Source organism: Plecotus auritus (assembly GCF_963455305.1).
Source record: "Plecotus auritus genome assembly, chromosome: 3".
Lineage (NCBI taxonomy): Eukaryota > Metazoa > Chordata > Mammalia > Chiroptera > Vespertilionidae > Plecotus > Plecotus auritus.
Genome location: NC_137772.1, coordinates 206,293,231 through 206,305,259, shown reverse-complemented (window position 1 = coordinate 206,305,259; position 12,029 = coordinate 206,293,231). Strand labels below are relative to the sequence as shown.

Here is a 12,029-nt window from a genome sequence, read left to right as displayed (position 1 = left end):
GAAAACCGCAAGTATCGGTGGCCCCAGCCAGCAGATGACAGGTGGGAAAGTCCTGTAGAGTGTCAGGAGAGTGATGAGCACACTGTCTGGGGAGCCAGGACCTGCCTCTGGGCACCTCACAAGTCATTGCAGGCCCTCCCCACCTCCCACCCCCCATGGCCACTGGTCCTACCTTCAGTGACTAGAATAGGGATTGGAAGGCACAATCCCAAAGAGACACAATGCATGTGTTTTTTCGCATTAACACAGCCTTAAGCTCTAACAGCGGAAATGGACCCTTTGCAACTGGACCCCCTGCCAGCTGAACTGAAAGAGTTCAGCTTGCAGAAGCTCAGGGAGCAAAGGATGATGCAAGTGACACTAGAGCATCAGTCAGCTGGGTGGCCACTTGGGTCTAGCCTGGCCCTGCCCTTCCCTGAGTGCTTTCTGAAATTCAGTCATTGTGGTCCATGGGCAAAGAGCTAAGGAGGCTTCATACACTGTGTCCCCTTCCCACTTGGACTGTGACACCAGCCTTGGTATTGACCCATCGCCCTCTTCCAGCAGCATGCCCGCTCCACCCCAGCCGCTATTCCCAGCATCAGGAGGTGACCATCCCTTGCCCAGGGGCACTGACCATTTGCAGGGCAATCCACAGGCCAGCCTGACCATGCAGCTGGCCCATCAGGAAACCTGAAGGACCACAGCTTTGAAAGTAGAGAAACAATGGATAGTCAGACAGAGAAGCAAGTGAAAAAGAAACGTTCCAACATTCAAAACAGGCCATAGTGAAGCAGAACAGCTGACAGGCAGCCTTATAAGGGCCTTGTCTGCTGTTCAGGCCCTGGGAGAGTCAGCCCGTCAGCAGTATTCGTGATCCCAGGCTGCAAACATGCTGGGGAACTTCATTTTCTTGGTCTCGGGCCAGCAGCCCTTCTTAACTCCTTGGTGTCCTCCCAGAGCATAGCCACTGAATGAGGGCATCTGGGGGTGGGGGGGACTGGTGAACCAGAGGCCATGGACATGCACACTCTCAAGGACCGTTCCCCTTTTATGACACGGTGCCTGACACGTTGCCTACACTCAGCTGACTTCCCTGTTTCCAGCTTATGATCTGGGGCAGCTTGTTTTATTGTTCTGTGTGTCTTCGACTTCCTGTCCTAAAACAGGCAGAGTCTACACACCCACACCTCTGGGAGGCAGAGACCTCTGTGCTTGGCAGATGGGGTTCGCCGTGGTGCTCATTAGTGAAAACGGCCATCAATGGGATGGAGAGAGACCAAGAGAGCTGTTGGGGTTCCTGGGAACCCTGATTATGTTAATTGGTGATAATCAACTGTTCTAAGCAAGTGGAGGCCAGGAGCTCTGCTGGGTTTTGTTCTCCACACAAATAGGTGTGGTGAATGCTTTTTGCAAGATGGGGTTGAGGTGGTGACAGGAGGCTGATGTGTCCTCTGTCCAGCCAACACCGAGCCCTGATAAACAGGTGAAAGGAAACCCTGGCATCTGCCACTGCTACACCAAGGGCTTTTTTAAAAACTAGCTATAATGTCAGCCTGAAAAAAAAAGCAGAATAAACAGCCCTTGAGCAAACTGATACAGTAATCCTAGAGAAGGCTCTGTGACAAATAACTTTTTCCATGAGTCAGATGGAAAGCCCACATTCACTTGTTTTATAAAGGAGAACGCTTTGTTATCTGCATGGCCAGCCCTTGCTAACGAGCTGGGGTGGAGGCTAAGAGGAGCTTAGCAAGGGGGATCCCTGCAGGGATGGCCCTTTTAACAGTAGCCCACTCCCCCAACTTCCAGGGAGGGCACGTTCAGATGACCCATCTTATAGCTGCTGCTAAAATCCCCATAAACAGCTGCCAGGGAACTGAAGAGGGTGAATCTGAGACCCCCCAGATCTGCAGCTGCTTAAGCAAGATTTAAAGCCAACAGCACCCTTTGTCCTAAAGTCTTGGTCCACTAAGCCCAAGAATGAATATTTCTTATTCTCCATTAGGAGAATATTCTTTCTTTCTCTCTAGCTAGCTATCTCGCTCTCTGCACTGGAAATGCTTTTCCCTATCACAGCTCCCTAATGCTACTCACCCAACTTCTGCCAGGGTCTCCAGGCCTACCAACTGGGATCTGGACTTATAGAAAACATGTCTGTCTGTTCATTCCCACTCAACAGATTTCGTGTGTTTGTAAATCCTTTTGATCTCTTAATACCCTCTATTTACTCAGTCCCTGTTATGGAGCTCAGAGAAGTGACTCATCCTCGTTGTCTTGTCCCGATAAGATGGGGAGAAGCTGAGGCCATGTCACTGCCTCGCCGGACGGACGGATGGACGCATGGGTGTCCTCATGTCAGAGCCTTCCTCCGCAGCACCCGGGGCTTGGGCCCCGCAGTATGGAACTGCCCAGGAGGATGGGACTTGACTCACGGACAAGCTGCATTTGTCCTCTTGCCCAGTCTGAGCCAGGCATGCATGGGAACAATACCCATATTCATACAACGTAGGGGTTTGCCAGTAAACCCACGTGACTTGACATCACGACAGATGTGGGGCAAAGGGGGCAGAGACACAAATGCTCCCTTGTGTGCGTTCTGCTCGGTGCTGCCCGTGAGCTTTAGCTGCAGGCAGACTGCACGGTTTGTTGCCTGCAAAGCCTCGGCCCCGTACTAGGGGTCCAGATGTGGACCAGTGAAGTCACAGACACCTGCCCAGGGTTCTCACTGCAGTGTCCTGTTGTGTATTGTGTGGAAATATCATAGATTCTCTCCCTTTCAGCTCCTATTTCAAGAAAGTCGTCCTGATCCCAGTTAGCAGGGAGGGATCAGCAAGTATGTGAAAATTCACCATTATGATTCCTAATTGTCACCCATCCCTTGCATTCTTAAGATTAACAGTAGCTCGAATTTGTTGTGCACACCTTGATGACATGTCTCTTAATCTCCACAACCACCTCGTGGACCTGACCATCCCCGCTTTGCAGATAGAAAAGTGTTGCACAGAGAGATTAGGTGGCATTCCCGGGGTCACAGTGCTGGCTCTCAAACCCAGACGTTCTGGACTTCAGAGGTAGAAATGCTCCATGGGGCCTTCTGGGGGAGCCAAAGGGGGGTGGTCCCTGCAGAACGGCTGTGACTTCTCCAGAATATAACTGCAACCTGGGCCCCTCTGGGCATTCTTACAGAGAGAAAGGGAGAGGGATAGAGAGTTAGAAACATCGATGAGAAAGAAACATCGATCAGCTGCCTCCTGCACACCCCCTACTGGGTATGTGCCCACAACCAAGGTACATGCCCTTGACCGGAATCGAACCTGGGACCCTGGAGTCTGCAGGCCGACGCTCTATCCACTGAGCCAAACTGGTTAGGGCGGCACTGCCCTTCTCATCGCCCCCTCTCCATTGGTCACTAAAATTGAAGGCTTAGAACGTGTCACTCACACCCCACCTTTAACAAGAGGATCGAGCCTTTTCACCCTTAACCTAGAGTAACCGAATTGCAACCGCAAGATCGCTGTAGTGTGCTCTAAGGGCAGGATCTTTTTTAAATTTTCTAGCAGCCAACCTCTCATTTCACTGATAAGGAAGTGGAGACCAAGAGAGGGAACATGTCTTACCCCTGATCACGCAGAACTTAGTAGCAGAGTTAGGACCCAGTCAAGGGTCTGCTGACACCAGGCCTATCTTCTCTGCACTAGAGCAAGCTGCTCTACCTTTGCCAACATGTGCCCTTGGGTGTTACTAACTGTGCATGCCTCGCTGCCACCCATGGCAGGGCTGGCTGCCCCACAGCCCCTTGCTGCTGGGAGCTTGCCCTGACAGCCTCTTCTGCCAGGTAGAGGCTGGCAGGGGGCTCATCAGAGTCCCAGGAATTTACCCTGAGTTTGGTGGGTCTGTTTTCATTAGCGTAAGTGGATTCATCCAGCTGGAAACAGGTGACAGACTAGGCCAGTTTGTGCCCTTCGTAGAATCTGGGGCTCCCAGGGATATTCTTTGTCCCAGTTAAGGGGTATAGGCACCTTCCAGGAAGGCTGAGGGTAAGGTAGGAGTGAGGACTTGATGCCATGGGGTCCTAGAAGAGAGACTGGTGGGAAGGAGGCTTGAGAGCAAAGGTGGAGGGGGACAAAGAGATGGAGGGAGCACATCATAGAGAGGGAAAACGGAATTGCAGGAAACAGCTGGGCCTCCACGCTAATATCTCCATGTCTTGTCCTCTGTCATCTCTCTTCAGGAGTTTATATTCTGATTGGAGCCGGTGCCCTCATGATGCTGGTGGGTTTCCTGGGCTGCTGTGGGGCTGTGCAAGAGTCCCAGTGCATGCTGGGATTGGTGAGTATCCTTTCTGTGTTCCCCACACCCACTCCAGGGCCCCCTGCCCCCGAGATCCCATAGAACAGATGGGATGGGGTGGGCGGGGGGGGCAGGTGTTGGGGGGTAGGGTGCACAGGATACCCCAAGGGCATGAGCTGTCCTCAGCGCCCCCAGAGTCCCTCCACTGAGGGCTCTACCCCAGCCTCCTGCTGTCTTGCCCTCTCCCCTGTGTGGTGGTGCCTCCCTCTCTTCCTCTCTGGAGTCTCTCTATCTTATCACTTTCCCTCAGGTGACTAAATGCCAGGACTTTGTTTTTCCTTTTTTCGAGGGCCACCTTTGCTTTCTTTCCCTGAATCCACAGGTACCTGTGCCTTCTCTTTTTTCAAAAACGTGTTACAATTTTCCTCAAACTCCAGAGTGATCTCACTTTATTTCCTCAAATCTCTGTGGTTTTGTGAGTGAGCAGTGGTATTTCATCGTTGACTGGCTCCTAATTAACTCCTTAGGAATACCAATGCTGGGGTCCCCTGTGCCCAGGCCTTCCCTGCTGCAGCTTTCGCTCCTCGCCCGGGCTTAACTCTCTCAGCTCTCCTGCTTCTGTGAACGGCTCCATCTGTGGCCCCAGGTGCCCGGTCCCAGAGAATTGCTATTCTTCCTTGTGTGCCAGAATACCCTCTATCTTTCTGGTTGGCTAAGATTGTTCCTCACCCCACCCCCTTTTTACCTTCTAGTTCTTTATCTTCCTCTTGGTGATATTTGCCCTTGAAATAGCTGCGGCCGTCTGGGGATATTCGCACAAAGATGAGGTAGGTACTTTCTGTAAGATCTCGGGGCCTCCGGTGATTCGGGTTTGGGAGTTTGCGGGTGAGGGGTGATGCGGGTGGAAGGGTGTCCTGGCTGCCCACCTTGGTCAGCTTTCATCGCGCCTCTTATTTCACCACGTTCCCACATGCCCTCAGAACGTGAGCTTCCCCAGGGCAGGGAATGTGAGCGTTTATACGACCCTGGGTGGTACTGTGCCAGCCACTGCTTCCAGTTCCCCAAACAGTGTTGGCACAGAGTAGATGTTCAGGAAATAGTCATTGGGCCCGTGTATCTGTGCGTGTGTCTCACATCTCGGCAGCCCTTCCCCAATTCTTCTGGAAAAGACAGCTTAGGGAAACACGGCTTTCTGGGCTGGGTGCCCTTGCTCCTTTCCTAGTCTATAAATATGAGCCAAGCGCTGCACGAACTGTTGCTCTCATTTTAAGGACCTTTGCCACCCAGTGTGGCAGACAGACATGCATTTGATAAGTGTCACAGAAGTCACTTATATCCAAAAGTCCCATGGGATTTGAAAGGGTGGGGTAGGAAAGGGGAATCTCTGGCTTCCTGGAGAAGAGGGCATTGACCTAAACCTTGAATGAGAGAGAAGATTTCAGGAGAAACGGTGGTGGGAGACAGGGTACTTCCCAGCAAAGAAAGGGCCTGAGCACAGCTGAGCTTGGGAGACCAAAGCATTATGGGCCAGGATGGCCACATCGGAACAGTGTTTTAGGAAGGACTGTGTTGTCATGTTGAGCAGGAGGGAGGAAAGCAGAGAGACACTAGATGCGGGAACCCCGTTTTTAAAAAAGAAAAAAAATGATTTCATTATTCAGATGATAGAAGCCACAGTCATGGAAATAGGAAGGGATAGTGATGAAAAATACTGAAGGAGGAAGGCTGGACGTTGGTCAGTTTATTGATATTGTGGGTTTGGGGGGACCAAGAGACAGGCATCCCTTAAGTTGGGACAAACCCAGTTACAGGAGGATGATAACATCTCCTTTCTTTTATAATAGGTAATACTTACTACATATTTACTTTGTACCAGACACTGTGCTAAGAGCTTAACATGTAATGTCACATTGAAATTTTCATAGTAATCTCTCAGGTAGGGATTAATACATCCTAAAGATGCAGAAAGTGATGTACAGAGGGGCTTGGTTAATTTGCCAAAAGTCACATAGCCTCTGAGTGAAGAAAACAGGAAGACGGAAGCCTGAGGAACTAGCCAGATCAGGAGTTATGTTTTGTTTTTGTTTTTTAATTTGAGTTGAGGAGATAACGTTTTGTTCATAGATAGAAGGGAAGGAGCTGAGTGGGACTAAAAGGACCAACCATAGGTGCAGGAGAAGGGGAAATGACAGGAGTAGAGTTCCTAGAGGATGTAGGAGGAGAGCGAGGGGTCCCAGAGATGGCACGGGGCAGGGGGGGGTGGGGAGGGGGGCCGGCGTGGGGATGGGGGAAGTCTGCTCGGTAACATTTCCTGAGCATGGGAATTTGTTGGCTGAGTGTGAAGAAGACGGAACAGGTGACATTTGTTCATTTGTTCTGCTGCTCTCTCATCTATTGGTCCATCACAGGTGATTAAGGAACTCCAGGAATTTTACACGGACACCTACCTCAAGCTGAAAAACAAGGACGAGCCCCAGCGGGAAACGCTGAAAGCCATCCACACCGCGGTATGTCGTCTTTGCATCCTCAGAGCATGTGCACACGGGCACTTGCTGTCCCAGACCAGTGCGTCTCTATTTCACTCACTTTTGTGTTTGTTTCTCTTACCCCCATCCCTGCCCTTCTCTCTGCAGTTGAATTGCTGTGGTGTGGCTGGGGGAGTGGAACAATTCATCTCGGACATCTGCCCCCAAAAGGATATACTCACAAGCATCACAGTGAAGGTAAACATGAAGAGCAAGATCTTTGGGCCCCTGCCCACTTGCTCTGGGCAAATCCCATAAGGGTAGAAGTGAAATTTGCCCTCTCGTTCTGGAAGGACAGGCATCTAAGTGCTTCACAAATATGTCTTCCACCTGCAAGGTCCCAGGGTGGCCACCTCATTTCTCCCCTGCCTTGGAGCCTTCTATGTCCCCAAGGGCAGCAAAACAAAGGCCAGACCAAGGAAACAGCAAAGTGTTTCTAGCTGCCTGCAATGATTTGGCACCTGGAACTGCCCATTGCTGCCCCGTATTCTGCCTCCTCCAGCACTCAAGGCTTCAGGGACAGGTGTGCTCTGAGTCCTGGACATCTGCTTTGTAGACTTGTAAATGGCTCAAGGTTGTAAACTAGAGCTAATGCCCAAACTCCAGAAGGATAAGATGTAACCCAGATAAGAAACAGACTCACACCAGGGGCTTACCCCTCTTTCTTCTATGATTTCTTATCCAAATATGTGGGACCCACTTCCTATTCCTCTCTTGGTTCTCCTTTTTATCCACCAACCAAGACACCTGAACACTCCTGTCCCTTCCCCTTTCTCTGGAACCACCAATGCTCTGGGTGAAACGGGTACTGTGGGAGGAAGGAGGTGTGAGCAGGGATTGTGTGTGACCAGGTTCTTGGTTTGCCCCCCTAAGTCCTGCCCTGAGGCCATCAAAGAGGTCTTCCACAACAAGTTCCACATCATTGGCGCCGTAGGCATCGGGATCGCCGTGGTGATGGTGAGTGTCCTGGACATTGGGGTGGGGGGTAGGAGGGGGTTCTCTTAGTAGTTAACATTGATTAAGTGTATGCTGAGGCCAGGCACTATCTTAAGTGCTACACATTTATCAGCTGATTGAATCCTCACCATACCTATGAGGTGGAACTCTTAGCATTCCCGTTTAGAGACTAGGGAATGGAGAGACAGAGAGGTTGAGTAAGTTGATCAAAGTCTCAGCTCATGAATGAAGCTTCTGGGATTTGAACTCAGTGTTCAAATCCATTCTCTTAACTTAAGAGAATGGATTAAGGTTCAGGGGTAAATATAAGGTGAAGCCACTGCTACTGGTCCACGGACCATACAAGGGTCTGGATCACCCCAGACCAGCTAGTTATCCTGGGATGATCTTCGAAACATGTTTTCATCATGCACCTGCTCTTCTTTTCCCCAAAAAAGTAGTTCAATGAAAGCTACATAGATGTAAATTGTTTCATCTCCCTCCGTAGTCTGAAAGGCATCTAGGGTGGACAGCCCAAAGTGTCAAATAATGTACTCTCTAGTAATCAGCTCCCAGGAACCATCAAGGGTTGACGAGGTTCCCTGGGGTCTCTCCTTCTTCCCCCAGGAGGGCATGATGAGAACTCTTCAAGGGACACGGCCCTTGTCTGCCCCTCACAAGACTACCCCAAAAGAGAGAATTGCTTGCTTTCTAAATGGTTATTTGTACCTCTCATCTGCATCTAGAAAAGTTTGGCACAGCTTTCAGTAAAAGAGATAACCATACCTTTTAAAATAGAATATAAAACTCGCAAAAACACAAAGGTGGAAGCGAAAGTTCCAGCCTGTATGGACTATGGGAATATCTAAATTTGAGCATTCAGTTTAGCTCTGAGTGTATTTGTCTCACCCAGGGAAGTTACTTGCATTAGCAAGTGGCTGCAGACTCTCAGAATCACACCTGTCGGTGATCCCTCCCATTATCTAGCCTACACTCCCCTGCTTTGACATTTCATTCATTTGGCCTCTGATTCTCCTAGTCCAGGGGCCCTCAAACTATTTAAACAGGGTTCCAGTTCACTGTCCCTCAGACCCTTGGAGGGCCGGACTATAGTTTTAAAAAAACAACTATGAACAAATTTCTATGCGCACTGCGGGCCTGGGACAAGTCGGCTGCTAAGCAGGACAGGCAACGGCACCCAGCGGGCCGGATATATGTCCTTGGCGGGCTGCATGTGGCCCATGGGCCGCAGTTTGAGGACGCCTGTCCTAGTCCTTTGTCTTGGCCTGAATGACTCATGTCTTTCCCTCAGCAAAAGCCACTTTGTTCCTCCTACTCCTCCCTGTCTTCCAGATCTTTGGCATGATCTTCAGTATGATCCTGTGCTGTGCTATCCGCAGAAGCCGAGAGATGGTCTAGAGTCAGCGTGCACTCCTGAGCAGGAACGTTTACCCCTGAAGAAAGATGGTTATTTTCCTGGGGTTTTATTTTTGTTGTTATTATTTTGTTGTTGTTGTTGTTGTTTTTTCTTTTTTTTTTTTTTTTTGCCACTAACTTTTAGTATTCATTCTGCATTTATAAACAAGAAAAAATGTTATTCTTTATCTTTTTAATGCTTTATTCATATGGATAGTTGAGAGATTGAGGGACTTGTTTTGCTTTGGTTTATAATTTTTGGTTGTTTGTTTTTGCTTATTATGTTAGGAAGAAATCCTGCAATGAAAGGTACTATATTTGCTAGACTCTAGACAAAAGATATTGTACATAAAGAGATTTTTTTTCTTTAAATAGATTTAAAAAAATGTCTATCAAATTTAATCAGATTGTAACTTATGTTGAAGACAATTTGATACATAATAAAAGATTATGACAATATCCTGGACTGGTTTTGGGGTTTCATGGCTTTATTTTTTTTTAGACCTATGTATTTCTCAGATGTCTTTCAATTGCTATCTGCTTTAACTGAATTTACATGAAAAGTAGGTGGGAAGGTTGGTCTTCCTACTTTACTAATGAAAAAAAAAGTGTGGAGAGATGAAGGGATTCTGACCCAAGGTCACACATCTGCTAATAGGATCAACACTAGAACCCCTCTTGCAGCAGTGTGTTGTGTCTTGAGGGTACAACTGTAAATGTGAGATCCCTGCTGGCAGGGACTTTGTTTTATTCACTGCTGTTCCCCCAGCACTTAGAACCTCATAGTGCATAGTAGCTGCTCAGTATTTATTACCAGTTAACATTTGTTGGTTGATAAATGAGTGCGTACCCATTATGGTTTGATCCAAGAAGCAGAATCTACACTAATAAAAGAGAAACATGCAAATTGACTGTACCTCTGCTACACCCACCAGCCAATCAGGAGTGAGTATGTAAATTAACCCAACCAAGATGGCGGCAGCCACAGAGCTGGAGCAAGCAGGAGGCTTGGGTTGCCCCCGGTGATGGAGGAAGCCAAGCTTCCCACCTTCCCTGGCCGGCCCTAGCCTCCGCTCAAGGAGGCGCTGAAAAAAAAAGAGGAGCTGGGAGCTTGGGTCACCGGAGGGTGTGGCCAGCCTGAAAACAACCCTCAGTTCCTCACACAGGCTGGCCACACCCCCATGGTGTGAGGGTCCCTGCTGGGGGGCTTGGCCAGCCTGCAAACAGCCATCAGCCCCTCACCCAGACTAGCCAGGTACCCCAGTGGGGACCCCCACCCTGAAGGGGGTGTGGCCAGCTTAAAAACAGCCCTCAGCCCCTCACCCATACTGGCCATGCCCCCCCAGCGGGGACCCTCACCCCATGGGGGTGTGGCCAGCCTGCAAACCACCACAGGCCCCTCGCCCAGGCCACCCCATGCCCCAAGGGAACCCCCACCCTGATCCAGGACACCCTTCAGGGCAAACCAGCTGGCCCCCACCCATGCACCAGGCCTCTATCTATACTAATAAAAGGGTAATATGCTAATTAGACTGGGAGACCTTCCAGGAGACCTTGCAGACGTTCTTCTAGACAAAGCCATGGTGGCGGGGCCAAGGTAGAGGCCAAGAGGGGAGGGCAGTTGTGGGTGATCAGGCTGGTGGAGGGCCAGCTGGGGGAAAGCAGGCTGTCAGTGGGGGTCAGTTGGAGGTGATCAGGACAGCGGGTGGGGGGCAGTTTGGAGTGAGCAGGCCGTCAGGGGGGGCAGTTGGGGGCGAGCACACTGGCACGGGGGGTAGTTGGGGGTAATCAAGCTGGCAGGGTGGGGGGGCATTTGGGGGCGAGCAGGCCAGTGGTGGGGGGCAGTTGGGGGTGAGCAGGCCGGTAGGCAGAGTGGTTAGGGGCAATCAGGCAGGCAGGCAGGCAGGTGAGCAGTTAGGAGCCAGCAGTCCCGGATTGCGAGAGGGATGTCCAACTGCTGGTTTAGGCCTGATCCCTGTAAACCAGCAGTCGGACATCCTTCGAGGGGTCCCAGATTGGAGAGGGTGCAGGCTGGGCTGAAGGACTCCCTCCCCGCCCCGCCCCGTGCACGAATTTCATGCACCCAGCCTCTAGTATTAAATATTATGGGGAGAGAGAGAAAGAGAGTTTGCTACAACCATTGGAGCTGGCTAAGCAGTCTCTGTAAGACGTTGTCTTTGCATCTGATGCTGGAGCCTGAAGCCCATAGGCAGACAGGAAGGACAAATGGATGTGAATTGGGGACAGGAGGGCAAGAACAAGCTAGAACTGGCAAGCACAAGCCCATGGAGACAGACAAATCTGTGTGGGCTCTTGTTCCTCTGATGTTGGTGGTATGGGTCCTACAAAGACATTGGCCAGGAGTTGGAGAAGCTGAAGTGAGCCAGCAAAAAAGCAACAATTTGAGCTACAAAATGGCTGCTGCTTTAATTCCCTCCTTCAGACCTCCCACAAGGATCTTCTGGGTCTCCTCCTGCTCCACTCTAACCAGAATCATTCAGGAGGGGCATGCTGGGAAGTGTAGTTCAGCTTAACTAGGTTGAGCACTCAGTGAGCCACCAGTGTGGGAGACGTGGCTCTACTCAGAATGTCTGCAATCTATTGGGCAATTCAAAGTTAGGTAGGCAATTACTACAGAGGGAGATAAACACTATGAGAGGATAAGTAGAGGCATAAGAAACCTGTTTTTATTCTCCACCCCTTGATTCAGTTTGGGTTCTTTCTTAGTGTTTTAAAAAAAAAAATCAGAACACCAATGTTCCTAAGCAGTATTATTCACAATAACCAAAAGGTGGCAACAACCCAACTATCCATCAACAAACGAATGGATAAATAAAATGTGGTATATCCATACAATGGAATACTATTTCATACTAAAAAGAA

At 49.9% G+C, this 12,029-nt stretch overlaps 1 protein-coding gene across 5 annotated transcripts in view; it reads left to right on the top strand.

The window, feature by feature from the left end:
* Positions 1-9,612, top strand: part of CD9 (CD9 molecule) — a 34,702-nt gene extending 25,090 nt beyond the window's left edge. For 4 of the 5 annotated variants that reach the window (XM_080660057.1, XM_080660059.1, XM_080660056.1 and 1 more), the window contains 6 exons: positions 4,211-4,308; positions 5,022-5,096; positions 6,678-6,776; positions 6,903-6,992; positions 7,668-7,751; positions 9,084-9,612. In XM_080660057.1, coding sequence (XP_080516183.1) covers positions 4,211-4,308; positions 5,022-5,096; positions 6,678-6,776; positions 6,903-6,992; positions 7,668-7,751; positions 9,084-9,149 — 512 coding nt within the window. In that variant the 3' untranslated portion in view covers positions 9,150-9,612. Of the gene's footprint in view, positions 1-4,210; positions 4,309-4,579; positions 4,652-5,021; positions 5,097-6,677; positions 6,777-6,902; positions 6,993-7,667; positions 7,752-9,083 lie in introns of all 5 variants that reach the window. The other variant, XM_080660060.1, reaches the window with a different exon arrangement.
* Positions 9,613-12,029: the final 2,417 nt, after the last annotated feature.